The sequence below is a fragment of the Gadus morhua genome, chromosome 3, assembly GCF_902167405.1.
Source record: "Gadus morhua chromosome 3, gadMor3.0, whole genome shotgun sequence".
In the NCBI taxonomy this organism is placed as follows: Eukaryota; Metazoa; Chordata; class Actinopteri; order Gadiformes; family Gadidae; genus Gadus; species Gadus morhua.
In genome coordinates this window covers 22,365,257-22,393,147 of record NC_044050.1, presented here as the reverse complement: position 1 = coordinate 22,393,147, position 27,891 = coordinate 22,365,257, and the positions used below count along the sequence as shown (strand labels likewise).

Below are 27,891 nucleotides of genomic sequence, written 5' to 3'. Positions count from 1 at the left end.
ACGTGCGCTCGCGACCACGTGTGATGGCACTCGGCGGTTTACCGTGAAGTGATTGTCAACAATTGAGCATACCGCGTGCTGCATATCCATCACCCAAATATTATTGGTGGGACGCACCGTAGCTTGAATATAAAGACTGTCCCGCCCCCTCTGTCCATCAACTACCACACGTGGTTGGCTATTGCAGCAGCCACTGAGTATAACTTTACCATCGCTCTATGTTGATGCACGAGAAACTATTAGAGATTTTGAGACGGGACATTCTCTGCCGTGCACGGATTCGTTTGTAGCAGTTATCTCTCTCTCTCTCTCTCTTGCTTGCTATCGCGGTCAACCGATCATGTTCTTCGGCGGAGGAAAGCAGTTTATCACCGGCGTCTATGTCCTGGTCACCCTGTTGGCTCTCTGGGTCAAGGTAGAGTAAAGTTACTAGCTCAAGGTATAGCTCAAGATCTTAGAAAAAAGAACAGCCTACATTTAAAGTAAAGAACAAAAGCAACCTGTCCTGTACTTCTAATGATCATAATTAGTTCATAATTTACTAATGCTGTTATTTATTCAATTAAATTTTATTTGTATAGCCCTTAGTCACCATTACAGTCTCAAAGGGCTTAACAGGCCAAATATTTATGACAGCCCCCTTTATCAAAGCCCGGGCTCGATTAAGGGTTATCAAGGCATGTATTTAGCATCATGTAGTAGGGTGATATCAGGTAAAATAGGCCATCCCAGCCCCTCTGGAATTTAGGGCCAATGACTGCAAAGGATTTCAAACTGTTGCCATAACTGTGCTTGACAAGTAACAGGTGATTTGAATGGTTTATGGTTGCTATGGTGTGCAGGGCAATACTTCAAATAGATAGATAGATAGATAGATAGATAGATAGATAGATAGATAGATAGATAGATCCTTTACTAATCCTTTACAGGAAATTACAGTGTCACAACAGCGTATGGACAGACATAACAAACACACATTCCCTCATATAGCTAAAATACTTAAATACTTAAACAATTAATACAATAATAAATACTACAAAGTGCAAAGTTATTTTTGTGCATTATAAAACCGTATGGCAGCTGGTATACAGGACTAATCTAAATCTAGACTGCACCAGAAAGCTGCATGGTAAGTAGCCTGGCATACCACATCTAACTGAACTATTATATGGATGATACATCTATTAAAAACAAACATACACATAAAAAAAACTATGCATAATATATGTCTTGACATCCATCAGAAATAATGCTGTTAGTTTGGTAGGCCTATATGAACATATTTTTGGGAAAAGTGATGTTTATCTTGGCAGCTGAATTTACCTTAACCCACTGGGGTAAAATGGGCCACATGGTTTCAGCTAAAATGGGCCCTCCTCTGTGTCACTCACATAGGCCTACACACATGTGTATGACATTTGATTCAACTAAAACCTGTATGTTGATTGTCATGTGAAATTAGCGCAACTCAAAGTAGGCTAGCAAGGGATGGGCGTGAGGAATCGATTACTCTCGTACTCCTCAAACAAAGTTTTCTGAAGCAAATGTATACATTTTCTGTGCGGCGCCACTAACGCATGCCGAACGAACAAAGCTAATTAAATGTATCATTTCTGTGTGGCGCGTTCCGTGCCGTGTGCAGGCACGCCAGAATTCAAAAAGTTAGAGAGATGGCGGTTAAAGCAAAGCGCAGCGAAGACTTGAAATACTTTTATGGAGTTAGAATCATGCCAAAACCCCGCACACACGCAAAACGTGTTTTGCTCACGCACAACGATTCACACACACAGTGTGAATCACAGGACATTTGTTTGTCACGTGACTTTTGGCACTCATTTTCCGCCTTGCTGATCCACGCGGAAATGCCTTCAGATCCACGCGCAGCTTTCAGTGTTCCCTACATGTTTTGTGTAATAATAATAATAATAATACATTTAATTTAGAGGCGCCTTTCAAGACACCCAAGGTCACCTTACAGAGCATATATAGTCATCATACATTTTTTAAAAAGCAAGACATTGTGGAAAAAATAAATAAATAAATAAATAAATAAATAAACATAAGCAATAAGAAATAAAAAAAAAATAAAAAAATCAAAACAGTGATCAGTTAGACGTTGTGTGCGAGTTTGAACAAGTGAGTTTTGAGTTGTGACTTGAAGGTTGAAATGGTGTCTGACTGTTTTATGTGTGGGGGGAGGGAGTTCCAGAGCCTGGGTGCTGGACAGCTGAATGACCGGGCACCCATTGAAGTGAGTCGTGATGTGGGGATACATAGTAGTCCAGCAGAGGTTGAGCGGAGGGAGCGGGAGGGAGTGTATTCTTGGAGGAGGTCGCAGAGATAACTGGGGGCTAGGTTGTGGAGAGCTTTGTAGGTGAGGAGTAGGGTTTTGTATTGGATGCGGTAGTGTACTGGGAGCCAGTGAAGTTGAATGAGGACAGGGGTGATGTGGTCAGATGATTTGGTGCGGGTGATGATCCGGGCGGCTGAGTTCTGAATGATCTGCAGTCTGTTGATAAGTTTGGTGGGGAGTCCGGTGAGGAGGGCGTTGCAGTAGTCTATGCGTGATGTGACAAATGAGTGAACTAGGATTTCAGCGCTGGATTTGGTCATTGATGGGCGGAGTCTGGCGATGTTGCGGAGGTGGAAGAATGCAGTCCGGGTGATGTTGTGAATATGGGGTGCGAATGAGAGGGTGTTGTCCAGGATGACGCCGAGGCTCTTGACTTTGGAGGAGAAGGGTACTGGGAATCCATCGATAATTATGAGTGGAGCTGGGGTGTGTTGTGATTTAGTGAGGGTGGATTTGGATCCGATGAGCAGGGCCTCGGTCTTGTTTCCATTGAGTTTCAGGAAGTTCCTGCTCAACCAGCTCCGGATCTCTTCCAGGCACGTGATGAGGGAGGTGGGGGGGATGGCAGCGGTGGGTTTGGTGGAGATGTAGACCTGTGTGTCGTCAGCGTAGCAATGAAAATGGACCCCATGGTGACGGAGGAGTGTGCCCAGCGGGAGGAGGTAAGTGGTGAAGAGGAGTGGACCCAAGACTGACCCCTGGGGGACGCCCAGTGAGACACCTGAACACCCAGACTTGTGGTTGCTTAGTTGAACAAATTGTTGACGGCCGGTGAGGTAGGATGTAAACCAGGAGAGTGCAGCACCAGTGATCCCAATACCAGCTAGGCAGTCCAGGAGCAGAGGGTGGGAGATGGTGTCGAATGCTGCGCTGAGATCGAGGAGGATGAGAATGGTGAGTAATCCAGAGTCGGCTGCAAGGAGGAGGTCGTTGGTGATTTTGACTAGGGCTGTTTCAGTGCTGTGTTTTGGACGGAAGCCAGATTGGAACGGTTCGTGGAGATTGTTAGTGTCGAGGTGGGACTGTAGTTGTGCGGCAACCACCCTTTCAAGTGTTTTGGAGATGAAAGGGAGATTGGAGATGGGCCGGTAATGGTTAAGGTCAGTTGGGTCAGCACCAGGTTTTTTTAGGATGGGAGTGATGGCAGCCAGCTTGAGAGTGGGGGGTACAGTACCAGTAGTGAGGGAGGAGTTAATTATGTTGGTGATCATGGAGGAGATGGACGGAAGACATGCTTTGACAAGGGAGGTGGGAAGAGGATCGAGCTGACAGGTGGTGGTTTTGGCTTTGCGGATGAGTTCTGATCCGTACTAGGGCCTACTTGAAGGATTTTTTTTTGTATTTGAAAGATTTTAGTTTGTACTTGAAAGATTTTAGTTTGTACTATGTGTAAAACATACTGTATTTGTTTCTGAAGCAAAATGCATTAGTTTGTGAATGATGTTTTGTATTTGCAAACCACACTGAGCGTGTGTGTGAATCATTGTGCCTGAGTAAAACACGTTTTGTGTGTGTGAATCGTTGTGCGTGAGCAAAACACGTTTTGCGTGTGTGCGGGGTTTTGGCATGATTCTACTCCATATAGGCCTACTTTAAAAAAATAGGAGATCATAAGGTGAAATGTAAAATATGCCAAGCGAAATCGAGCTACCAGAGTACTACAAGTAGCCTACTATGCGGCAACATATGCTCCTGAAACACAACGGTGAGTTCGGGAAAGCAGTCCGGCTATTTTCACCGCTGCAAGACGCAGCTGTAATCCCGGCCCTGTAGAGAAGATCACAACGCTGAGTATTTCCATAGTCAATTTGCTGCCGTTTTATTTGCAGCTTTAAATTATTTGCAATGGTTAGGCTACTTGTTTCGTTTTTTTTTTTTTTTTTTAAACCGTTACAGGCCATGGTTCGACGTGATTTAAATTGTGAGACGCATATTTATTTTTGTAAGGAAAATGACTGTTTTGATGGAGAATAAGCATTACATGTTTGGTTTGTAATATTGCCGTTCATCTAGGCCTATTCCTGCTGCAGATGCGTTGCATTCTAAAAATAGATTCGATTAAACGAGTACTCGATTGATCCTCGAGGAATTCCTTCGATCACTCGAGTTTGGAATTTACTACTCGTGCCCATCCTTCCTCTATAGTGAACTACTTTTGCTGTGTTTGTGTAACTTAGCTTGTTACATATGACTGGGTGGTAGCTTTTGTGTGAAACTTTATTTGTGCAGAGTAGGCTAACTGATATCTTAGCTCATGCATGTATACAAATGTGTGTGTGTGTGTGTCATTGTGTGTGTGTGTGTGTGTGTGTGTGTGTGTGTGTGTGTGTGTGTGTGTGTGTGTGTGTGTGTGTACGTGCATACACACACACCCATGCAAAGACACGCACCCACACACTCGCACACCGACCAACACACGCACAGGTTGCACGCACACGCACCAACACACACATGTGCACACGAACACACACACACACTCACCATGACCCCCAACCAATAGTAATGCTTGAAGATATTTTATTTACAGTGAGTATGGAAAACGAGAAGGAAGCGAGAGGAGAGGAGAGAGGGAGAAGGAAAGAGAGAGAAAGTGGAAGGATAAGAGAGGAAACAAGCAGAGGAGACAGAAAGGGAGAGAACAGGTGAGGAGAAAGGAATGCAGAGGAAATGAGAGGAGGAGCAAGGACCAGAGAGGAGAGGGAACAAAGATAAAACAGGGAGGAAAAGGAAGGTCAAACTACAATCTGTGGAAAGAGGAGAGGATGAAGGGTGCCTCAGAAGAATACAGATAGGGAGTAAAGGAAGGAATTAGAGTGAGTGTGCACCTCTTATCACGAGCATGGGGTGTGCCGCGATCCACACTGCAAAGACGCATCAGTGGAAAGGTGACTGGCAGTGAACATGTGAAATAAAAAATAAAATTGGCAGAGCTGATCTTTCAAGAACTGTAGGGCCTAAATAATTATATTTTATTAAATAATTTCAACACAAATTGATCAGAAACAGTCATTATTAATCATAAAAACACATGGAAAAGGCATATATGGTATTGTGTTATTGTGGGATATACCAAAAAGTGGCCCAATTTAGCTGATATCACCCTACTGCTAATGATGTTATTAAGTATTATCAAGGGGTGCATTAAGAATCAAGTACTTCTAATGACGTTGTTAAGGGTTGTCAAGCTGTGCATTAAGCAACTTATGATGTTATTAAGGGTTATATTTTATTTTATTGTATGACAATGTTTATATGTGAAGCACTTTGAGTCTGCCTTGTGTATGAAAAGTACTATATAAATAAAGTTTATATATATAAATAAAGTTTATATATATATATATAGATAAATAAAGTTTATATATATATATCTCTATATATATTTGCCTTGCCTTATCAAGCTGTGCATTAAGCACCATGTATATCTAACGGTGTTATTAAGGGTTAGGGTGCACAAGGCGTTATAGATCATAGTGACTCCCTCTCGGTCCCGGCCCAACAGGTGGTCTCAGGCGCCGGCCGCTTTGAGCTCCAGGTGGACTCGGTCCAGAACATCAAGGGGCGGGTCCAGACGGGTGCCTGCTGCGGCGGCGCCGGCCCGGGCGGCGTCTGCGCGGCGTGCGCCACCTTCGCCAGGGTGTGTCTGAAGGAGTTCCAGCAGCGGGTGTCGGCGGGCGGGCCGTGCAGCTACGGGGCCACGGACACCCCGGTGCTGGGCGGGAACAGCTTCACCCTGGGGGGCCAAGGGCCCGGCCCGGACACGGGGAGGGCTGTGGTGGCGTTCAGATTCGCGTGGCCGGTGAGTTCAAACCTTGGGTCCTTGCGGACCCTCTATGTCCCCCTCTGATCATATCAAATAAGATACACAACATTACATTTCAAAATATGACAATAATTAAAATAATACTAATGTTGAATGATAGTTGCACTGGTTGTTAACATTAATGGTGTGCATATCTAATCTTTCTCGCTCTCTCTCTCTCTCTCCCCCCCCCCCCCCCCCCCCAGCGGTGGTACACCCTGACAGTAGAGGTGTTGAACCTCAGTAACACCAGTGAGTAGCTTTATTATTTCATACAAAGTGTTTTATTACAGTTCCTCTAAAAGAGAAGAACCGTGTTATAATAAGAATGGATGGGGAGAAGGATAGGGTGGTGTAGGTGGTGGATGGGGAGAAGGATAGGGTGGTGTAGGTGGTGGATGGGGAGAAGGATAGGGTGGTGTAGGTGGTGGATGGGGAGAAGGATAGGGTGGTGTAGGTGGTGGATGGGGAGAAGGATAGGGTGGTGTAGGTGGTGGATGACGGGCTGGTGGAGGTGGGGGCCCTGGCTGGGCGCTGCGTGTTGTATTTGGCGTCCAGAGGAGGCCATTATCGAGCTGGTGTGAAACCAGATGACCCCCGGGCCACCAGACATACTACACACCAAACACACGCAAACATGCAAACACACATGCGCAGACACAGACAGACACAGACACACACAAACACAGTACATAAAATGGAACCGTTACACATATTGAGAACTAAAATAATATTATTCCAGCTATAACATACTTTTAATGCTGAAAGATAGATTGAATTTATTTATTGCAAATATTACTTATCTTAATATATTTAATTGTACACAATTGTATACTTTATACTTAATGCACTGAAGTTCAGAGAAAAATGTATTTCGGTTCTTATATTTGTCTTGTACATTTGTTGTATTGACAATAAAGCTGACTTGGACTTTGACTTCGAACAGCTTCACTACCCACTATGGTAATGCAAGGCTAACGGCTTGGGCTTTAGGCTTATGCTACTAGAGCGTCTCCTGCAGTGTTGAGGGTGTTCAGACAGGTGCTGAGCGTGCGCTCGCGACTTAGTCCTGACCTACGAAATCTATGTGTTTGCCTATACTTTAATGCTAGACCCCTTCATGAGGCGCTATGTAAACATGCTATCTCTGTGATAGCTCCAGCGCTAGTGGTTCTGAAGGTGAACTGGGCCGCGGGTCGGAAGTTAGGGCTCCAACGTTAGCCACGTACTAGCATACCTATAAAGCAGGGTGGCTTGTTGCCAAGACCCCCCTCATCTGAAGGCAAACTCACAGGGTCCTGAGACACACACTCCTCTTCCTCCTCTTCCTCATACATCCTCAAAGTCAATACACCAAAACGACTTCTACGGCCACTTGGTCACACGTACAAGTTTGTGTTTGGCCCCAAATTCCCATCTGGGATTTACAAAGTTCACAAAATTGTATCTGAAGTTAAGTCTGTGTACATCAATGGGTACTAAGGTGTGTGTGTGTGTGTGTGTGTGTGCGTGTGTGTCGGTGTTTTGTGTTCAAGGGAAAAGGGCATGCAGTAAACAACACATGCAGTGAACAACAACACAGCAACACAACATCCAACGCCACAGAACAAAACACTTTGTTCACTGCAGTTTACTTCAGTAAAGAAGCACAAGAATCCATCACATCTTAAACTCCTGACTTCTATTCTGTCAGAGTGACAAAGAGAGGATGATTGATTTGTTAAATGATATCAAAATATCCCTCCAAATACCAGCGTTCCCAGTCAATACTGGATGTAGGCTATGGGAGACGAGCGACCGCACCGGCAGCTGGCTGGGATTCTGCTGATCGGCTCACACCGGTCTGTAACCTTCCCCAGGCGCGGCGGGGGTTCTGATCGCGAGGGCGGTCCACACGGGGGTTCTGGCGCCGGGCGTGGGCTGGCGGGCCCTGCGCCACGAGGAGCCGGTGGCTCAGCTGCAGTACCGCGTGCGGCTGCTGTGTCTCGAAAACTACCACGGCCCCCGATGCACACGCTACTGCCGGCCGAGGGACGATTCATTTGGACACTACGGGTGCGACGCCCACGGAGACAAGACCTGCCTGGAGGGATGGGGCGGCCCGGGCTGCACCACTGGTCAGTACGGGGTCACATCCATAGGGGTCAGTACGGGGTCACATCCATAGGGGTCAGTACAGGGTCACATCCATAGGGGTCAGTACGGGGTCACATCCATAGGGGTCAGTACGGGGTCACATCCATACTGGGCATATTATTTGTTATTCAAACCATTTTCTTGGCAATAGAATAACTAGTCTCTACCCATCTCTCTGTCTCTGTCGCTCTCTCTCTCTCTATCTAGCCATTTGCAGGCAGAGTTGCAGTACAGAACATGGATACTGCAAAGTACCTGGAGAGTGCAGGTAAGAACACACAGGCACACACATGCGCACAGACTACAAACACACACACACACACACACACACACACCTTTTAAAGATAATATAGAAAGAAAATATTGTAATTCAAATTAGTTTTGAGTCATTTAGCATTAACGTGTGTGTGTGTGTGTGTGTGTGTGTGTGTGTGTGTGTGTGTGTGTGTGTGTGTGTGTGTGTGCGTGTGTGTGTGTGTGTGTGTGTGTGTGTGTGTGCAGGTGTCGTTATGGTTGGCATGGCGACCTGTGTGACCAGTGCGTCCTGTATCCCGGGTGCGTGCACGGCTCATGCACTCTGCCCTGGCAGTGTCTCTGTGACACCAACTATGGAGGACAGCTCTGTGACAAAGGTACACATACACACACGCACACACATTCACACACACACACACACACACACACACACCCCCACGCACCTGCAAATGCACCTGCGCACGCATACACGCAGCCAACCCTGTGTGTGTCGTGTTGGTTTGCTCCTGTAGATCTGAACAGCTGTGGAACGCGCCAACCATGTCTAAACGGGGGGAGCTGCAGCAACACAGGGCCTGATAAATACACCTGCTCCTGTCCTGCTGGGGTCACTGGTACACACTGTGAGACAGGTGAGACACCTATACAGCAACTCACACACGCATATGTACGCATCCGTTGTCGTTGCACACACATTTATCTCTCGATTTCTCTCCCCCTCTCTCTCTCTCTCTCCCAGGCATAGATGAGTGTCTCTCTCTCCCCTGCCAGCATGGGGGGGTGTGTAAGGCGGTGGTCTCCGGGTTCCGGTGTGTGTGCCCTCCCCAGTGGACCGGAAAGACCTGCCTCATTGGTCAGCCTCCAACTTCCATGATGCACTGCTGCCACACATAGACGACTCACGCACACACACAAACATCACACAGATACACGGGCAGCGGTGTTTTTGTTGTGTGGTGGCCACGCCCCCTCCTCCTCTCTTACCCTCTGATTGGCCCTCTCCAGACGCTGACGAGTGTGAGCAGAACCCTTGTGAAAACGCCCACCCCTGCCGGAACCTGATTGGAGGATACTTCTGTACATGTCTTCCTGGTTGGACGGGACAGAACTGCGACACTAGTGAGTCGGCCAATGGGATGGGTCTAATGACCTCAAGCTGTGTAGCTGTGTGCGTTTCCTCTGTCTTGACCTCTGACCTCAGCAGTATCACTAAAGGTTGTGTTTCTACAGACGTCCATGCCCCGCCTGCGACGCCACCCCCTGGCCTCCTCCCCGCCAAGGCCAGCGGTGAGCCTCTTCCTCTCCCTCTTCTTCGTCTTCTTCCTCTTTTTCTCCTCTTCTTCTTCCTTTTCTTCTCTTCTTGTTCTTGTTCTTGTTCTTGTTCTTGTTCTGGTTCTGGTTCTTCTTCTTCTTCTTCTTCTTCTTCTTCTTCTTCTTCTTCTTCTTCTTCTTCTTCTATATATAAACAGGTTCTAGCTGATTTTAAACTGGTTCCAGCTGAATTGAATGGTCTGGTTTTCTCCAACAGAACGCTCGGTCCCCTTGCTGGTTGCCGTGGCAGTGTTTGCCTTGCCTCTGCTCATTGTCACGCCGTTACTATGGTTCTTGTGGCAGAAACAGAAAGCCCACGCCGGCGTCATCACTCTGCCGTTGCCAACGGCGACCGTGGTCAACAACGTTTTAACCAGCACGGCGAGTGGCACCCGGGAACATCTCGGACACATCAAGAACGCCATCAACACGCCCGCCCACCGTCACCATGCCAACAACACCAACACAACCAGCCAGACCCATCTCCCCCCATCTTCCAACAGAGAGGTGAACGTGGGGCTCAGTGCGCTCTTAGGGCCCAACGAAGCCGCTGGTGCGCAACATGTGTAGCGGCCCCTAGTGGCGACATCCTAGTACTGACGATGGGAAAGTGGTCTGAACGGCAGGGCCGGATCCTGATTCCTGATACCCAGACCCAGTACACGGAGGATCAGTTGTGTTGCCTGCAGACGGGGGTATCAGCCGGGTGGCCGTACGTATATTGGGATGGAGTGTTCATATGGAGCGTTGCCCAGTAAAACGTGTTATTACTTTTGGTTAATGTTGGGTGTTTTCACCTCATCTTCCTCAGGTGGTCCATTTTGTTTTGAGCCAAAGCATTGTCAGTTTTGTAAACTCAAGAATTGACTCTGACCATGACAAGGTTATTTTTCTTAATAGAAAATGTTTTGTTAGTTTCTATGAAAGTTTTGTTGAACTGTTTCCACAATTGTTTTTTTATGTAATGAAGGAGGGGTGGGAGGAGCCTAGTGATCTCACTGCCCTAGGCCAATCAGAAGGTGGCAGACATGTTGCTTGCCACCAAATTATTCTGTTCCAACAGATGAGAAATAAAGCCTTCTTTCTGTATTCCTGCCGGCGTCAGTCCTTGTGTGTGTCATTCGGGCTGGTGAACATTTTCAGACTGATCTACAATCGGTAGCATTAATAAAAGTTATACTAGTAATTTTCATGGGGAAATTCATCAACATCAAGAAAATATGAACAGAATCAGCCAATAAATAAACACAGTAAATGGGGAACAATACAAATGCAGTATTCACAATATTGATGTACATCATGAAGTATGATATTTATTATTAAAAGTGCAATGCCATGCGGAAAAATAATTTATTGTTTTTTCATTGCACTTGCATTATTGCCTTTTCGTCCAACTGCGCCGCTCTGTGGCAGATCTTTTCCTGATGCAGGAAAAGAAAACACCTTAACTATTGCCTGTTTGTAAACCCTCATTAATTAAATAAAATAGTCACGGTGGCATTGAAAAAGAAAGAATACATTTATCCTTTCCTTTTACAAGAAAGAGACATTGACCCGCATCAAACTAAATAGTAAACAATATAGGATATTACGTAAAAAGAACAGGCACTTCAAAGTATCCTTATTAAGGACCCATAGTTATGTCAGAAACCAGCGAAATCTGAAGGTGAGTCTGATAATTGTCTTGCGTTATTTAACGATAAAGAAATTACCGGCGAATGAATTATGTTAGGTCAACAACTGCATTGATTGACGTCAACTGTGTGTCCTTGCTAACGTGCACGCCGGCTCGTTGGGGATCACAGTTACATCAGAGTTTCATAAATGACTTCATAACAATCAAAGTGTCTTCTATTCTGCAGTTGCAGACTACGGAGTAGCCACTCTTTTCCTAGATTTTCGTTCTTATTTTTTATTAGACGTGTTGCATTGAGTCATGGGGGTGCGAGACATCTGGAAGAACTACAAGGTACTGATAGTAATGGTTCCGAGCCTCGGCCTTGTCCACTGGGGATGGTACAGTCTGAAAGGGAATCCACTTCTACATCAGAACCGGGAGCTGGAAGTCCCCGAGCCGGCAGTCGTACGGTCCGTCTCTTCTAGAACCGCCAGTAGCTGAACACCCGACAGGTAAGATTATTATTACAATGGTTTCATTTCATACTTAGTTTACCGAGGCAATTCTCTATGACTCGTGAAGTATAAATGATGATGGCATGCTAGCATGGTGGTAGAAACACTAACCTCCGATAGCAAGTTCTGTCGTCGTGATAGTACCGGTATTAACCCACAATTTGATAAATAACAAAAGATAAAAAGATTAGTTATATTTATTATTGAGTCATTATTTATTCATATTCTCATTAAAGTCCCATCCCTTCCTGTCCTCTACAGAAACGTGTCGCTTGGTGGGGGAGGGTTTTGAGCGAGGAGAACGGGAGAGGGGGAGATGAAGCCCCAAAGCTGGCTGCGGAGGAACTGGATGTGGGCGGCGGGGGGGGCGTTCGTGGGGGTCCACCTTGTCACATGGCTCCTACAGAAATCCATGAAGCACGCTGTGCGCTCTGAGACGGCCCTGAAGAACAAGAGCACTCAGGACTGACCAGAACCAGGTATACAGAGGTCTGACGCCACTCTGCAGGACACAACTAGGTCTACAGAGACCTAACCTCGCAGAACCCTGCAGGACAGAAACTGGTCTACAGAGTCCTTACCCCGCACAGAACTCTCCAGGACAAAAACAAGGATGCGATCATACTATGGCGTCGGTAAAGAGTATGAACTTGGTTTCATGAAGTAAATCTGCTGTCCTCCTGTCTGAATAATAAGAATAAATTAATACATGTCTGTGTTGAACTATTGACCGTTGTGTTTCTGCTGTCTTCCCATGTCAGGGGTTTGAATCCCACTCAACATTAAAGGGGACCTATTATGCTCTTTCGACTTTTATGACCTATAAACGTTGTTATAATGGTTGATAGTCATGTTTAACCAAACTAAAGTGTCAAATAATGACGTACATGCATTTCGACGTATTCCTTGCTGACAGTCTGGGGTGGCTGTGCAGAGCGCTAAACACTCGGGACGTTTGCGATTCCCTTGTTCACATTTCCGGGAAATCATCTACGTAGAGGCACTCCTGCAACGCCCCCATACGCCTGGTCAAATCTGCCCGCGCGCGCGCTTCAAGGAATGTAACCAATCACAACGGGGTTCGGATGGCAGGAGGGGGCGGAGAAGGACGAAACCGAGCGTTGACAGAGAATGCTGAAAGCGCCCAGATGAGAGGAAGAGTTTCCCGAAAATTTACATCGTTTTTTGTGTATGGTTAAACATGACTATCAATCATAACAACGTTTATAGGTCATAAAAGTCTAATAGCATAATAGGTCCCCTTTAAGGCCTTTGTTGCATTCCTCTCCTTGTTCGCAACATTGTCTCCTCAAATCGGTACCTTCTTTGTTTTGGGTTAGTCGTTCTTAGCATGTCTACTCATTTTTCAACTGAGCTTTGAGTTCAAGTTAAAGATGCATTTAGGCAGTAAATTGAGGCCTGGAATACAAAGTTTAATGTAAAGCTCACAGGTTGATGGATGCTTATATCACCATTATAATATTGACATGTTATCCAGAGCCAGTATAAACAACATCAGTTACCAGTTAATCCAATCACATGTACTTCATATAAATAAAACAAAATAGCCAAAACGAGACCATATGTTTACGAGGCAATACTGCTTAAATCTATATTACAAGTATCTAAACTAAAACACTTAATTTTGATCAAATAAAAATACAATTTGCTGAATTTGTGTAAACTAGACAGGTAGTTCGACGTTCTTTCTTGAGTATTAACGTGTGTGAGGTCTGAATTACAGCATTACAAATGAAATTTATTATAGTTCTCTTCCTTCTGGGGAGAAGGCACCATGTCATTAATTATCTAAAGAAACAAGGAGTTGTGTTATGGGCAGGTGTCAACACTGGCACAGTGAGCTAGCTTAAGGAAACAGGAGTGTAATATGGGCAGGTGTCAACACTGGCACAGTGAGCTAGCTTAAGGAAACAGGAGTGTAATATGGGCAGGTGTCAACACTGGCACAGTGAGCTAGCGAAGGTTAGCGGAGTACAGCTGCATCCACACACAGGAAGTTGGAGCTGTGATTCAATGCAGTCCCTGCTATGTGATTGGCTACCGCAGGGGGGTGAGTGATGGTGTCAGGGATAACTGGATGTGTTGGGGGTGAGTTATAGAGGGGGTTAGTGGAGGTGTTGGGGTGAGTTGTGGAGGGGGGTGAGCTATAGAGGGGTTTAGTGGAGGGGTTGGGGTGAGCTATAGAGGGGGTTAGTGGAGGTGTTGGGGTGAGTTGTGGAGGGGGGTGAGCTATAGAGGGGTTTAGTGGAGGGGTTGGGGTGAGTTATAGAGGGGGTTAGTGGAGGGGTTGGGGTGAGTTATAGAGGGTTAGGGTTAGTGGAGGGCTTGGGGGTGAGTTATAGAGGGGGTTAGTGGAGGGCTTGGGGGTGAGTTATAGAGGGTTAGGGTTAGTGGAGGGCTTGGGGGTGAGTTATAGAGGGGGTTAGTGGAGGGGTTGGGGTGAGTTATAGAGGGGGTTAGTGGAGGGGTTGGGGTGAGTTATAGAGGGTTAGGGTTAGTGGAGGGCTTGGGGGTGAGTTATAGAGGGGGTTAGTGGAGGGCTTGGGGGTGAGTTATAGAGGGGGTTAGTGGAGGGGTTGGGGTGAGTTATAGAGGGGGTTAGTGGAGGGGTTGGGGTGAGTTATAGAGGGGGTTAGTGGAGGGGTTGGGGTGAGTTATAGAGGGGGTTAGTGGAGGGGTTGGGGTGAGTTATAGAGGGGGTTAGTGGAGGGGTTGGGGTGAGTTATAGAGGGGGTTAGTGGAGGGCTTGGGGGTGAGTTATAGAGGGGGTTAGTGGAGGGCTTGGGGGTGAGTTATAGAGGGGGTTAGTGGAGGGGTTGGGGTGAGTTATAGAGGGGGTTAGTGGAGGGGTTGGGGTGAGTTATAGAGGGGGTTAGTGGAGGGCTTGGGGGTGAGTTATAGAGGGGGTTAGTGGAGGGCTTGGGGTGAGTTATAGAGGGGGTTAGTGTAGGGGTTGGGGTGAGTTATAGAGGGTTAGGGTTAGTGGAGGGGTTGGGGTGAGTTATAGAGGGGGTTAGTGGAGGGGTTGGGGTGAGTTATAGAGGGTTAGGGTTAGTGGAGGTGATCATTCATTTATTCATCCGGGCACCATCATTCGTCTAGAGGGATTCGACCCCTTGGTCACCGGGGAAATGCAGTCCCAGGAAGTATTAGACCCAAACCCTGCACATCCAAAGACTACTTATAAATACTGAGAAATACTTGTAACGCACTGCTAGGCAAATAACCCATTAAACAACACAAGCTAATGTCTTTGATCGACACCTGATCACTGTTATCCATGAGTGTTGGAGGGATCAAATCCTCTGGTCCAGGTTTCTACCTCCTTGTTTTCAGCCCCTGATGGGTCCCAGACCACAGCTTCATCCTCTAGAACCAGTCCATGCCTAGAACCTTAGACCACAACCTAGAATCAGGCCATTTCCAGGACACTAGACCAGAACCAAGAAGCAGTCCATGTTCAGAAACCTGTGCCAGAGCCAGTGTGGTTGACCCGACTTGGAGGGTCAGTTCTGGGGTCAAACGTCATATGATACTTCGGCGTGGTTGAGGTCCTACGATGGGGTCGGGGTCGGAGGTCATAGGATGGGTCAGAGGTCATACGAACACCTTGGCCAGGGCGTCGGCCCCGGCGCTGGCGATGTAGCACTGGGTGGGGTGGAAGGCCACGGCGTGGATGGACTCGTGGAACTTCTTGCGGTGCGCACTGAACTCCTGCAGACAGGTCCGGGTCTCCATGGTCCAGAGGCGGACCGAGCAGTCGTGGCCTGCAGGACAAACCGCACACACTGCTTATACAACATGGGCGCTAGGGGCCATTTCGGCAGAACTAATCCATATTCAGTGTAACATTTGTATCTCCGGGGGCGGGCCTTTAATGACTAATGCATTAATATGCAACCTTCCTAAAAAATGTTATGATGATAATTGTCCTCACAAAATACATCATATGGATATGAAATGGCAGCTGAGGTCCTAACCTTATGAATAAATCAATGAATTGTAATCTCCATATACACATAGTGTGTGTGTGTGTGTGTGTGTGTGTGTGTGTGTGTGTGTGTGTGTGTGTGTGTGTGTGTGTGTGTGTGTGTGTGTGTGTGTGTGTGTGTGTGTGTGTGTGTGTGTGTGTGTTCTTACTCCCAGACAGCAGGTAAAGTCCATTGGGGTCAACAGCTAAACAGGTGACAGCGTCCAAGTGAGCCAACATGGAGTGGATCACTTTACCTTCAAGATCCAGAGCACAGTTAATCACATTGAGCAGACTGGTGAGAGTGTACCTGTGTTTGAGGTGCACCTGGTAAAGACAGGTGAGACAGAGTGTACCTGTGTTTGAGGTGCACCTGGTAAAGGCTGGTGAGAAGGGTACCTGTGTTATTGTCAAAGAACTGGATGTGTCTGTCTTCCTGGGCAGTGATGGTGATGGGTACAGTAGGGTGACTCAGCACTCTGTTGATTCTGCAGGGGGTGTCTGCAGCACAAAACGTTAGTCAGTCACTTAATTCGAAGACAAAATGAAAAACATTTGTATAGGATTACAACGTACATCCCGAAAACCAATCATCAGGGAGTGTTTCTGGTCTAGGTTAAGTTACCTGAACACTAGGTTACCTGAACACTAGGTTACCTGAGGTAGCGTGTGAATCCATCTTCAGTACCAGCTGCTGGGTCTCCAGGTTGAAGAGTCCGATGTGTCCGGTGCTGAACGAGGTCACCATGTGGTCTGGCTCACTGCCCACCACATCCAAGGAGCTAGGGATGCCCAACTCTGAGACACAGACACACCTGCTGTTACCACACCTGTGACAAAACACTCGGGATCACCACACCTGGTGGCACTGCACCTGCTGTAACCACACCTGGTGTGGTGACACACCTGCTGTTACCACCCCTGGTGTCAACCACACCTAGTGACAAAACACTCGGGATCACCACACCTGGTGGCACTGCACCTGGTGTTGCCACACCTGATGGCACCGCACCTGGTGGCATCACACCTGGTCGCACCACACCTGGTGGCATCACACCTGGTCACACCACACCTGGTGGCACCACACCTGTTGGCCCCACACCTGGTCACACCACACCTGGTCACACCACACCTGGTCGCACCACACCTGGTGGCTTCACACCTGGTAGCATCACACCTGGTCACACCACACCTGGTGGCTTCACACCTGGTCGCACCACACCTGGTGGCACCACACCTGGTCGCACCACACCTGGTGGCTTCACACCTGGAGGCACCACACCTGGTCGCACCACACCTGGTGGCTTCACACCTGGTCGCACCACACCTGGTCGCACCACACCTGGTCGCATCCCACCACACCTGGTCGCACCACACCTGGTCGCACCACTCCTGGTCGCACCATACCTGGTCGCATCACACCTGGTGACACAACACCTGGTGTGACGCCTGGTGCCAGCATCAAGACCCTTCTGTCAGAGTGGCTATGTCATAAGACAACGGAGACGTAACGGCACAGTGGTTCATAAGGCCAGGGTGGCACCATGGGCTACGACCTCACCTCCCCTCTGGTTGAAGGTGGCGAGGGCGGGGCTGGAGGTGGCGGAGGCGTCCCACAGGCGGAGCGTCCCGTCAGCCGAGCACGACAGCAGCCGGCGGTGGGGGGCACAGTAGACCAGACCCCAAACGGCGTCAGAGTGACCACACAGTGCCCCCTGGTGGACGGAGGGCTCTGCAGCAGGAAACATGTGTCAACAGTTGATGCGTGGCTATACATTCAAGTTGTACTAGGACATGCAACGGACTTTCAGATCACTGCAGCGAGCGGTCAGGGTCCTTCTGAGCCAGGGGGGCTCGGGGCTGCGGCAGGACAGGGCCTGGGTAGTCCCGGAGCATACCATATGGGTCGTAGGGGTCCGTGTTGAGGCTGGGGGTGTTCCAGCTTTGGATGGTGCCGTCCACCCCCCCGCTGAAGATCTGCTCTCCTGTAGAGCTCATGGTGACACTCAGCACCGCTCCGCTGGGAACACACAGCAACGGGTCTGGTTATACCGCTCTGTTTGGGTACTAACAGTCTGGTTCCACTGGTCTGGTTCTACTGGTCTGTTATGGTTATACTAGTCTGTTAAGGTTTTACTGGTCTGTCAGGTTCTTATGGTCTTTTAGGGTTTTACTGGTCTGGTTCTACTGGTCTGTCAGGGTTATACTTGTCTTTAAGGGTTCTACTGGTCTTTTTCTACTGGTCTGTCAGGGTTATACTTGTCTTTTCGGGTTTTATTGGTCTGGTTCTACTGGTCTGTTAGGGTTCTACTAGTCTGTTAGAGTTCTAATGGTCTGGTAGGGTTTTACTGGTCTGGTAGGATAGGGATCCACTGGTCTTGGAGGTTAGGGTAACACTGGTCTGGTAGGTTAGGGTTACACTGGTCTGGTAGGTAAGGGTTCTAATGGTCTGGTTTTACTGGTCTGGTTCTACTGGGCTGTCAGGGTTCAGGGCTCACCTGTGGGCCCTGAAGGTGTAGATTGGTTCCAGGTCCAGGGCAGCACACCTGGGTTCCAGACAGAAGAGTTCACGTCATCATACGGTCTGGGTTCTGTCACAGACTCACCTTCAGGATCAGGCTCGGGGGTCTAACAGGTTCTAGGTGGGCATGGTCTTGAGTGTGTTTGTGTGTCTGTGTGTACTTCTTGCTGGGTGTGGTTGGGTGTGTGTGTATGTCTGTGTGTACTTCTTGCTGGGTGTGGTTGGGTGTGTGTGTGTGTTTGTGTGTACCGCTTGGTGGGTGTGGTCTTGTGTGTGTGTGTGTGTGTGTGTGTGTGTGTGTGTGTGTGTGTGTGTGTGTGTGTGAGTGTGTGTGTGTGTACTTCTCGGTGGGCCTGTTCGTGTGTGTGTGTGTGTGTGTGTGTGTGTGTGTGTGTGTGTGTGTGTGTGTGTGTGTGTGTGTGTGTGTGAGTCTGAGTGTGTGTGTGTACTTCTTGGTGGGCGTGGTCTTGTGGAGGTTCCAGAGTTTGAGGGTGTGGTCGGCCGCAGCGCTGAGCAGCAGGGGCTCCACGGGGTGAAAGGTCAGGCCGTGGAGGGCGTCCAGGTGACCCCTGAGGGTGACCTTGTGCTTCCAGGTCTTCAGCAGCGTCTCTCCGCTTGGGGCCGTCTGGGGGGGTCAAAGGTCAACGCATGGGTCATCTTCAAGGCTAAATCACACGTATGTGCGCAAAGATCCATGAAGATCCACATCGCTACTCAGAGACATGTGGCCCCCGAGGGGGCTGCACCGAGATATGATTGGCTGATGATTGGCTGATGATTGGCTGATGATTGGCTAATGATTGGCTGATGATTGGCTGATGATTTGCTTTGGCTGATGATGGCCGAGTGTAGACCAGCGCAGTGCTTTCGTTTTTTTGACACTAGACACTAGAACAATGTCAGTAATTTGAAGTGGTTGCATGCAAATGATTGCACTTCTTTTGATGGAGCGGACCCAGTAGCAGGCTCTCTGCCGCCCCCATGTGGCCGAGGTTGGACCCTGCAGGCCGCTCAGAACGAGGTGATGTCCTGTGACCGGGTGTGGTGTCATGTGATCGTCTCACCTGGTAGGTGGGGCTAAGGGCCTCGTTGGTCAAATCTGCCAGCCCCTGGTCAAAGGCTAGGACCTCGCTGGACCCACCCAGGGCCAACCCTACTGACACACACACAAACACACATATCAACACACACACACCAACAAACAAACACGACACACACATATATTAACGCTCACACACATACCACACACTCACGTATTAACAGAAACACACACACACACATATTAGCAATCAAACATTAACAAACAATCACACATCCATATTAACATAACATATTAACACATACACATTTAGACATTTACACACACAGGCATTTAAGCACAAGCACACTCCCGAACCTTCTCCGGGGTGTGTGTCTTCCAGCTCCGGGACCCCAGGGGGTCCGAGGTCAGGGAGCGGGGGGGTGGAGCTGGGTGGGAGCACCCCGTCATCCGGGTCGACCAGGTGCGCCAGCATGTCCTGCAGCTTGGAGCGGTTCGGCCCTGTAGGGGGGGGCACAGTACAGCTGTTACAACGGTTACCATAGTAACAGCTGGCCAGGGAGGGAGGGAGAAGAGAGAGAGAGAGAGAGAGAGAGAGAGAGAGAGAGAGAGAGAGAGAGAGAGAGAGAGAGGTAGTAGTGTTGCTTACTGTTCATTCCTTTCCTCCCCCTGCGTTCTTTCCTGTATTCTTCTTTCAGCTGGCTGATGATTCGCTGGTCCACCTGCCACGCCCCGCCCCCTGGGCCACGCCCCTCGTCCACTACAGGCCAAAGAGATTGAGAGTTAGAGACCCAATCACAACCCAGGATCCTTACGATTGTTGTTAAAATTCTCCTGATCCAACTCACCCCATTGGCTGGCGTCCTCTACAGACCCGCCCAGCGCGGCCGGTCGGTTCAGGAAGTCAAACTCTCTCAGAGCCCCCTCCATGTCCGGGTCATCACTGAGGTCAGAGGTCGTGGAGGTCGGGGTGGAAGACCTCTGGAAAGACACAGCCATGTTAATGTGTGCTAATGGATGCGTGTGTGTGTCTGTGTCTGTGTGTGTGTGTGTGTGTGTGTGTGTGTGTGTGTGTGTGTGTGTGTGTGTGTGTCTTACAGAGTCCAGCTCTGAGGTGTGTTTTGTTTGTTCTTCCTCCTCGTCTTCGTCGCTGACACTCTCCTCCAGGACCGCTATGATGTCCGCCATGCTACACACCAAACCAACACACACACACACACACATTTTAATACACACACACACACGCTTTTTCATACACACAAACATTTTTAAACACACACACACACACACACCACACACACTTTAATACACACACATACACACACACACACAAACACGCGGACCTGATCATATCCGGGTGGTGTTTCTCTCTAAGGACCTGGTCTGGAGGACCCAGGCCCGGCAGGACTCTGTGGTCCGGGTCTGGAGGACCCAGACCCAGCAGGTCTCTCAGTCTCTGGGACCCCACCTCCTGGAGGACCCCAGTGCAGCCCACCTCCTGCAGGTATCTGATGAGAGAGGGGGAGGGAGGGGGAGGTAGGGGGAGAGAGGGGAGGGGTGGGAGAGGAGGGTCATGTAGGTTATTGACCTCTACGGTCTCTTGCTGTCGGCTTACCTCCAGCAGGATCTGATCCCCTAACGCTCTGTCTTACACTGTCTGCAGAGAGAGAGGGGGAGGGGGGGGGGGGGAGAGAGGGCGGTCTCTCTGTACCAGTCTGAAGCAAGGACGACTCCAAACAATCGTCCATTTACTGTGTGTGTGTGTACGTGTGTGTGTGTGTGTGTGTGTGTGTGTGTGTGTGTGTGTGTGTGTGTGTGTGTGTGTGTGTGTGTGTGTGTGTGTGTGTGTGTGTGTGTGTGTGTGTTTGGGGACTCACTGGGTGAGCAGCTCTCTTCCCTGACTCCAGTTCAGCTGATGGGCGGTGGTGGGAGGGGAGGGGGGAGGTTCTTCTTCATCTGAAAGAGAAATAGAGCGTCTCATATAATGGAGTCTCTAAAATAGAGCATCTCATATAAAGAGTCTCTAAAATAGAGCGTCTCATATAATGGAGTCTCTAAAATAGAGCATCTCATATAAAGAGTCTCTAAAATAGAGCGTCTCATATAATGGAGTCTCTAAAATAGAGCATCTCATATAAGGAGTCTCTAAAATAGAGCATCTCATATAAAGAGTCTCTAAAATACAGCATTTCATATTTAGAGACTCTAATATAGAGCATCTCATATATAGAGCTTCTAAAATACAGCATCTCATATATAGAATCTCTAAACCCGAGCATTGCATATATAAATAGCCTCTAAAATAGGGCCTTTAATATATAGAGCCTATATGATAGAGAATCTCATATAAAGAGCCTCTAATATATAGAGCTTTTAATATAGTTATACATAGACCCTCTAATCAAGAGTATGTTATATAAGAGCATCTTATATAGAGAGCCTCTACTATATAAAGCCTCTAAGAATGACTATATAACAGCATCTAAATTATTGAGCATCTTAAATAGAGGGCCTTAATTAAAGAGCATCCGATATATAGAGCGTTTAATAATAAGAGAATCAAATATATAGGCCATCAAATATGTAATGCCTATGATAAAAAGCATCTCATGAGGAGCAAATCAAATATCGCCATCTGATATATAGAGCCTTGAATATATAGAGGATCAAATACATAAAGGGTCTCCGTATAAATTCTCTCTCTATATATGGAGGCAATATATTAGATGCTCTATAGATAAGATGGAAACTATTATTGGAAAAGAGCTTAAATTAGAGCAGGAGAATGTAATGACCTGAATCATAAGTGGGGGTCCTGACATGGCACTGCAGGGGTCCGGGGCCCAGGCCCTGGTGCTGGGTCCTGGGCAGGGAGGAGGAGGGGAGGAGGAGGAGAGGAGGAGGAGAGGAGGAGGGGAGGAGGAGAGGGGAGGAGGAGGAGGGGAGGAGGGGAGGGGGAGGAGAGGAGGAGGAGAGGAGGAGGAGAGGGGGAGGAGAGGTGGAGAGAAGGAGGGAAGGAGGAGAGGAGGAGGAGGGGAGGGGGAGGAGGAGGAGAGGAGGGGAGGGGAGGGGGAGGAGGAGGAGAGGAGGGGAGGGGGAGACGAGGGGAGGAGGAGACGAGGAGACGAGGAGAGGAGGGGAGGAGGGGAGGAGGAGGGGAGGAGGGAGGAGGAGAGGAGGAGGAGGGGAGGAGGAGAGGGGAGGAGGAGGGGAGGGGGAGAGGGGAGGAGGAGAGGGGAGGAGGAGAGGAGGAGGGGAGGGGGAGACGAGGGGAGGAGGAGGGGAGGAGGAGAGGAAGAGTGGAGGGGAGGAGGAGGGGAGGAGGAGAGGAGGAGGGGAGGGGAGGGGGAGGGGAGGGGGAGGGGAGGGGGAGGGGAGGGGGAGGGGGAGGAGAGGAGGGGAGGGGGAGACGAGGAGAGGAGGTTGGGAGGAGGAGAGGAGGAGAGGAGGGGAGGAGGAGGGGAGGAGGAGGGGAGGAGAGGAGGAGAGGAGGAGGGGAGGAGGAGAGAAAGAGTGGAGGGGAGGAGAGGAGAGGAGAGGAGGAGGGGAGGAGGAGAGTGTGTGGGCAGTTAGCGTTTAGCTAACAACGCCTCACATGTGTTGCTAATCGCAGGGTTTATTACCATCAGCCCCTTAGCCTTACAAGATAATCTGCTAACAATTCAATGATTATCCAGGGCCAATGTGAACGCTAAACCATAAGGGAGCGACACATCATAATAAGATGAAGAGTAATATTCATAAATCATACCCGCACATTTCATTTGACAAATTCACAGGATTCGAAACAGTCGGAGTGTGTGTGTGTGTGTGTGTGTGTGTGTGTGTGTGTGTGTGTGTGTGTGTGTGTGTGTGTGTGTGTGTGTGTGTGTGTACCTCTCCTTGCTCATTGTGTGTGTGTGTGTGTGTGTGTGTGTGTGTGTGTGTGTGTGTGTGTGTGTACCTCTCCCTGCTCATTGTGTGTGTGTGTGTGTGTGTGTGTGTGTGTGTGTGTGTGTGTGTGTGTGTGTGTGTGTGCGTGTGTGTGTGTGTGTGTACCTCTCCCTGCTCAGTGTGTATTCCAGCATCTTGATCCTCCTCAGCATGTCTCTCCTCAGGTTCTGCTGCCCCCTCCTCTCTCCCTGGAGGAGGGAGACCTGGGTCTACACACACACACACACACACACACACACACACACACACACACACACACACAGACAGACAGACAGACAGACAGACAGACAGACAGACAGACAGACAGACAGACAGACAGACAGACAGACAGACAGACAGACAGACAGACAGACAGACAGACAGACAGACAGAACAAAACACACACACAGAGACAGACACACACACGCACACATAACGAAAACAGTCAAATACACACACATAACAAAAAACACACACACATATTTTAGAGGCTCCAACTCTTCCTGCAGGTTAATCCTGATTGGTTGAGGGGCCTGTAAGGCGTCATCAAGTCCCGCCTTACAGGAAGTTATAACCTTGCTGGAGGAGAGAGCCAATAAGATAGGTAGGGTAAGCTCTTACAAGAATGAGACACATAGTAAGAGAAAGAGAAAATAGGGTGAAAGAGAGAATATAGTGAGATAGTGAGACAGTAACAGTGAGAGAAGAGTGAGGGTGAGATATTAAGAGAGATTTCAGAGAGATAAAATAGTGAGAGACAGATAGTAAGGAAGAGAGAGAGAATATAGTGGGAGAAGAGTGAGATAGTATGAGAGAGAGAACAGGGTGAAAGAGAGTGATACTAAGGGAGAGAGAATTAAGTGTCAAAAAGAGTGAGACAGTAAAAGGGAGAGGGTGGATGAGAGATGGGAACAATGAAGTTATGTGCGGTAATGTTTTGCTTGATTATACAGAAGTTTATATTCCAGATTAGTGTATTTGTGTGTGTGTGTGTGTGTGTGTGTGTGTGTGTGTGTGTGTGTGTGTGTGTGTGTGTGTGTGTGTGTGTGTGTGTGCGTATGCGTGTTTGTGCGAATGTGTGTGTTTATGCATGTCGTATGTGTTTTTGTGCGTGTGCGTGTGTGCGCGCGCATGTGTATGTTTGCGTGCGCATTCACACTGTGCGTGGCCTTGGCTAGACAGAAACTACCGCTCGATATCCTACTCTTACCTGCAGTTCAGCGCGTTCCACGTCCCATCGCGCCCTCTCGAGCTCGAAGCGCGCCCACTCGTGTTGCATGTACCGTAATATCTCCGGAACGTTGTAGCGGGCCCTGGCCGCCTCTCCTCCGACCGCCGCCTCATCCTGCTGGGGCACCTTACCGCAGCTACTGAGGAACACCCCTGGGCCAGCCTGCTCGTCCATGCCGGGCCAAGCGGTCCGCCACCAGGGTAAAGGTAGCGCGTCTCTCCGCTGGCAGACCCGCGGCGCCACAGCAGCTGGATGTGTCGGTGACGTCAGACCAACAAGCGCATTGGCGGGGTATCACAAGCCTATTGGTCCTTTTGCGTGTCAGACACGGAAATCCGCCAATCGGAGGTTAATGCGCGTGGTGTTGACGCATTGATTAATACGCCTTTTGGACTCGAGCGCTCGGTGCTGATGGAAAGCGGGGCGCGAGTGACTATGGTGATATTTATTGCATCCTATTGTAGAGTAGGCGGCCTACATAAGTAGGGCTTTAGTATATTTTGTATCAAAATATGTGAATGAAAGTGTATATTGAAATATAATAAATATAGAAATATATATGATCTATAATATAGAGAAATATATATTTGTATATGCACACTAAAAACCTGTATGAATTGCGATTTAACATGATGTTTTAATAAAACCTGTGAGACGAAAACAAATTTCCAAATGTGTGGACAATAAAGATTATTATGATTAAATAATAATATATAATGCAACTAATAATAAAAGTGTATTTCCCCTTCTGCACAATAATGAGTGTGTGCAGTCAAAGTACCACATGATTTATTGGTGAGGCAGGGTTTTAAGACTCTAAATGAGATGATTGTTTGTTAATATCTCACAATCAATTTACATTTGATGTTATCATATTAAGGCCTGACTAAACGTTTCTGTACATTTCTTAGATTTTTTCTTGTTTTTATTTATATAGCTTATCATGCTTTCTGCTGTGAGCTTACATAGGGTAAATAAAGTTAACATAAATGAAGTATCTTGAGAATCACTGTTTTGTAAAAATATTGTCAAATGCATATCAATATCTGGGAGAGACTTAAGAGTAAATCCAGCCGTTATTATTATTTTCTTATTTTTACGTTTTTTTTCCCAGTAAGGATTTCGTGTCTCGTTCAGTGACCGATCGAGCGTGTGTGCGTTAATTAGACTCTGGGTAATTGGCTGTCCCTGCTGCGCATGCGCTGCGGCCATGCGTGTCAGGTGGCACGTCACAGGCGCCAGGCTATTTAGTTGGAGACGCGGAGAGCCAGACGGGAGAGACCACCATGCCGCCCTATGACAAACCCCAGAACCAGAAGCCCTTCAAACTCAGGAAAAGTTTCGGTAAACAACAACAACAACCTCATATGTGTTTATAAGTTAAACAGATCTATCCCCTCACTTTCTCTTCTTTTTCAACCAACAGCGACGAGGAAACTCGAGGTTGACGGTATCCGATCCAAGTTCCCCAACAAAATCCCGGTAAGATAACGAACCATGCTGAGGGGTGACCTCTGAACCCAGATGTGTACGTGTGTGTGTGTGTGTGTGTGTGTGTGTGTGTGTGTGAGGATTCTTACATCTGTGTATCGACCAGGTGATCATTGAAAGCTATCAACGCGAGAAGTACCTTCCTCCTCTGGACAAGACTAAGTTCCTCGTGCCCCAGGAGCTGACGATGACCCAATTCGTCACCATCATCAGGTGCGTTCTTATGAACTGTTTACCTTGTATTTTACAAAGGGAGTCATGTTTTAGGTATGTACAGGAGTTCTGTGTAATGGGCTTCCACACATTCCACCCTACGGTTCCCTCACGGTGTTCTTTGCGGACTGGCTGCGCGGTAATTGGCGTCAGCCGGTGCCCTGCTCATTAACCCGTGACAACGAGCAGACTGTCTCTCTCTCTCTGTGACTCGAACAGCCTTAGCCTACTGGCATGGGATACGGGTGTTTACATTTTTAGAAGCATTTTAACAAGCAAAATATAAATTATGCTATTAATTAAAAGGTACATAAAGCAGTGCAATCTACGGATAGTCATAAAATATCCTCCATCACTTTGGGTCGAAAGACCTCCCAATAGAACCTTGCGCTAGAAACGCATCGTAGCCTATTTCTTGCCCACTTTACGGCGTCACAACGATTATGCGTCGTCAAATGAACTTTAAATCCATTAACTATTGCTGCGTCTGTTTTTTATTAAACGCCCGGCTCGAAACAAGGTCTGTTATTGGTCCAGGCACTCATGCCACGAACCACTTGAAACCGACTAAAGCCATCCATGCTTAAGGTCAAAGGGTTATTTCATAGTTTACTTCCCCTCGGATAACCCTGTCGGACTCTGTAATGTGGGCGCTCTGTAGCATGGGGTTTCAATGGGACCCCCCCTAACCCAGTGGCAGACGACGATGAAGGTATGGGGCTGAGACGGTATGAGGCTGAGTTCCTGTGTGTTCAGGAACCGAATGGCCCTGCTGCCCACCCAGGCCTTCTACCTGCTCATCAACAACACGGGCCTGAGCAGCATGAGCCTCACCATGGCCCAGATGTACCGAGACCACCAGGACGACGACGGCTTCCTCTACATGACCTACGCCTCGCAGGAGATGTTCGGCTCTGCCTCTGCATGACCTACGCCTCACCAGGAGGTGTTGGGTCCTGCCAGCTGGACTCTCCTCCTGGTGCTTCACGTTCCATTTAAAGAGCTGCTTCTCACTTTGTTTTCATGTGTAAATAGGAAATAATTTTGTACAGAATTGTTTTTAAAAAAATCTGTCAGTGTATTCAAATAAATGTCATGTCTTACTCTTATGATGATTTATTAATCTAGTGTCCACTTGGTGGTGGTCCTCTTCTGAACAGATCGTCCTAAGAGGGCTTCTAAAAGCAGATTTGACTACGTCTTCAATCAGTTTATGCAAATATAAATGTGTGCATATTTAAATATTGCATTCAGTTCTGTTGACTGTGGTCCAACTGGCTGCGTTCTGTTTAGAAGAGCTCTGGTCTTAATCCATCCTGCCCTGTAGAGTAATCCAACCCTAGGCTGTCTGGTCCTACCGCTGCTCAGACTCTATTTGTGAGGCTAGCCTCCAGGCGGGGGGCATTGGAGTCCATGATTGCCTGGAATTTCCCCCCCTTTGCGTTGATCACATGCCCGTTTGATCTGTGTGGGAACTAGGTGTCATCCTGCAGTCTGGATCTGGAT

The 27,891-nt window shown here is 48.1% G+C and overlaps 3 protein-coding genes and 1 long non-coding RNA gene across 5 annotated transcripts; 3 read left to right on the top strand and 1 right to left on the bottom strand.

Moving 5' to 3' along the window:
* Nucleotides 1–340: 340 nt before the first annotated feature.
* Nucleotides 341–10,924, top strand: LOC115540790 (protein jagged-1a-like). Its single transcript, XM_030352367.1, is given in 11 exon segments — nucleotides 341–415; nucleotides 5,853–6,149; nucleotides 6,359–6,404; nucleotides 8,012–8,269; nucleotides 8,496–8,556; nucleotides 8,790–8,920; nucleotides 9,056–9,252; nucleotides 9,255–9,396; nucleotides 9,549–9,662; nucleotides 9,774–9,830; nucleotides 10,072–10,924. Coding segments are annotated over 11 exon segments (1,731 nt in total). The 3' UTR covers nucleotides 10,425–10,924.
* A 362-nt stretch (nucleotides 10,925–11,286) lies between these two features.
* LOC115540886 (uncharacterized) lies at nucleotides 11,287–12,715 on the top strand. Its single transcript, XR_003976232.1, has 3 exons — nucleotides 11,287–11,520; nucleotides 11,774–11,984; nucleotides 12,249–12,715. It is a non-coding gene; the product is annotated as an uncharacterized LOC115540886 (long non-coding RNA).
* A 2,286-nt stretch (nucleotides 12,716–15,001) lies between these two features.
* Nucleotides 15,002–24,940, bottom strand: strn (striatin, calmodulin binding protein). 2 transcript variants are annotated; one of them, XM_030352802.1, is made up of 18 exons: nucleotides 24,661–24,940; nucleotides 23,577–23,680; nucleotides 22,334–22,401; nucleotides 21,416–21,494; nucleotides 20,882–21,046; nucleotides 20,637–20,727; nucleotides 20,387–20,519; nucleotides 20,188–20,298; nucleotides 19,896–20,039; nucleotides 19,564–19,655; nucleotides 18,949–19,124; nucleotides 18,477–18,524; nucleotides 17,877–17,998; nucleotides 17,540–17,710; nucleotides 16,636–16,776; nucleotides 16,378–16,479; nucleotides 16,149–16,235; nucleotides 15,002–15,775 (listed from the first exon to the last, which is right to left on the bottom strand). In XM_030352802.1, exons 1-18 carry the CDS (start codon nucleotides 24,853–24,855, stop codon nucleotides 15,606–15,608), a joined length of 2,199 nt encoding a protein of 732 aa, XP_030208662.1. In that variant the 5' UTR covers nucleotides 24,856–24,940; the 3' UTR covers nucleotides 15,002–15,605. The 2 variants fall into 2 exon arrangements, with proteins under 2 accessions (XP_030208662.1, XP_030208663.1); XM_030352803.1 differs by having other exon boundaries at nucleotides 19,564–19,652.
* Nucleotides 24,941–25,914: 974 nt separating this feature from the next.
* On the top strand, nucleotides 25,915–27,494 carry map1lc3c (microtubule-associated protein 1 light chain 3 gamma). Its single transcript, XM_030351093.1, has 4 exons — nucleotides 25,915–26,025; nucleotides 26,108–26,163; nucleotides 26,279–26,385; nucleotides 27,142–27,494. The coding sequence occupies exons 1-4, from the start codon at nucleotides 25,968–25,970 to the stop codon at nucleotides 27,311–27,313; spliced, it is 393 nt and encodes a 130-aa protein (XP_030206953.1). The 5' UTR covers nucleotides 25,915–25,967; the 3' UTR covers nucleotides 27,314–27,494.
* Nucleotides 27,495–27,891: the final 397 nt, after the last annotated feature.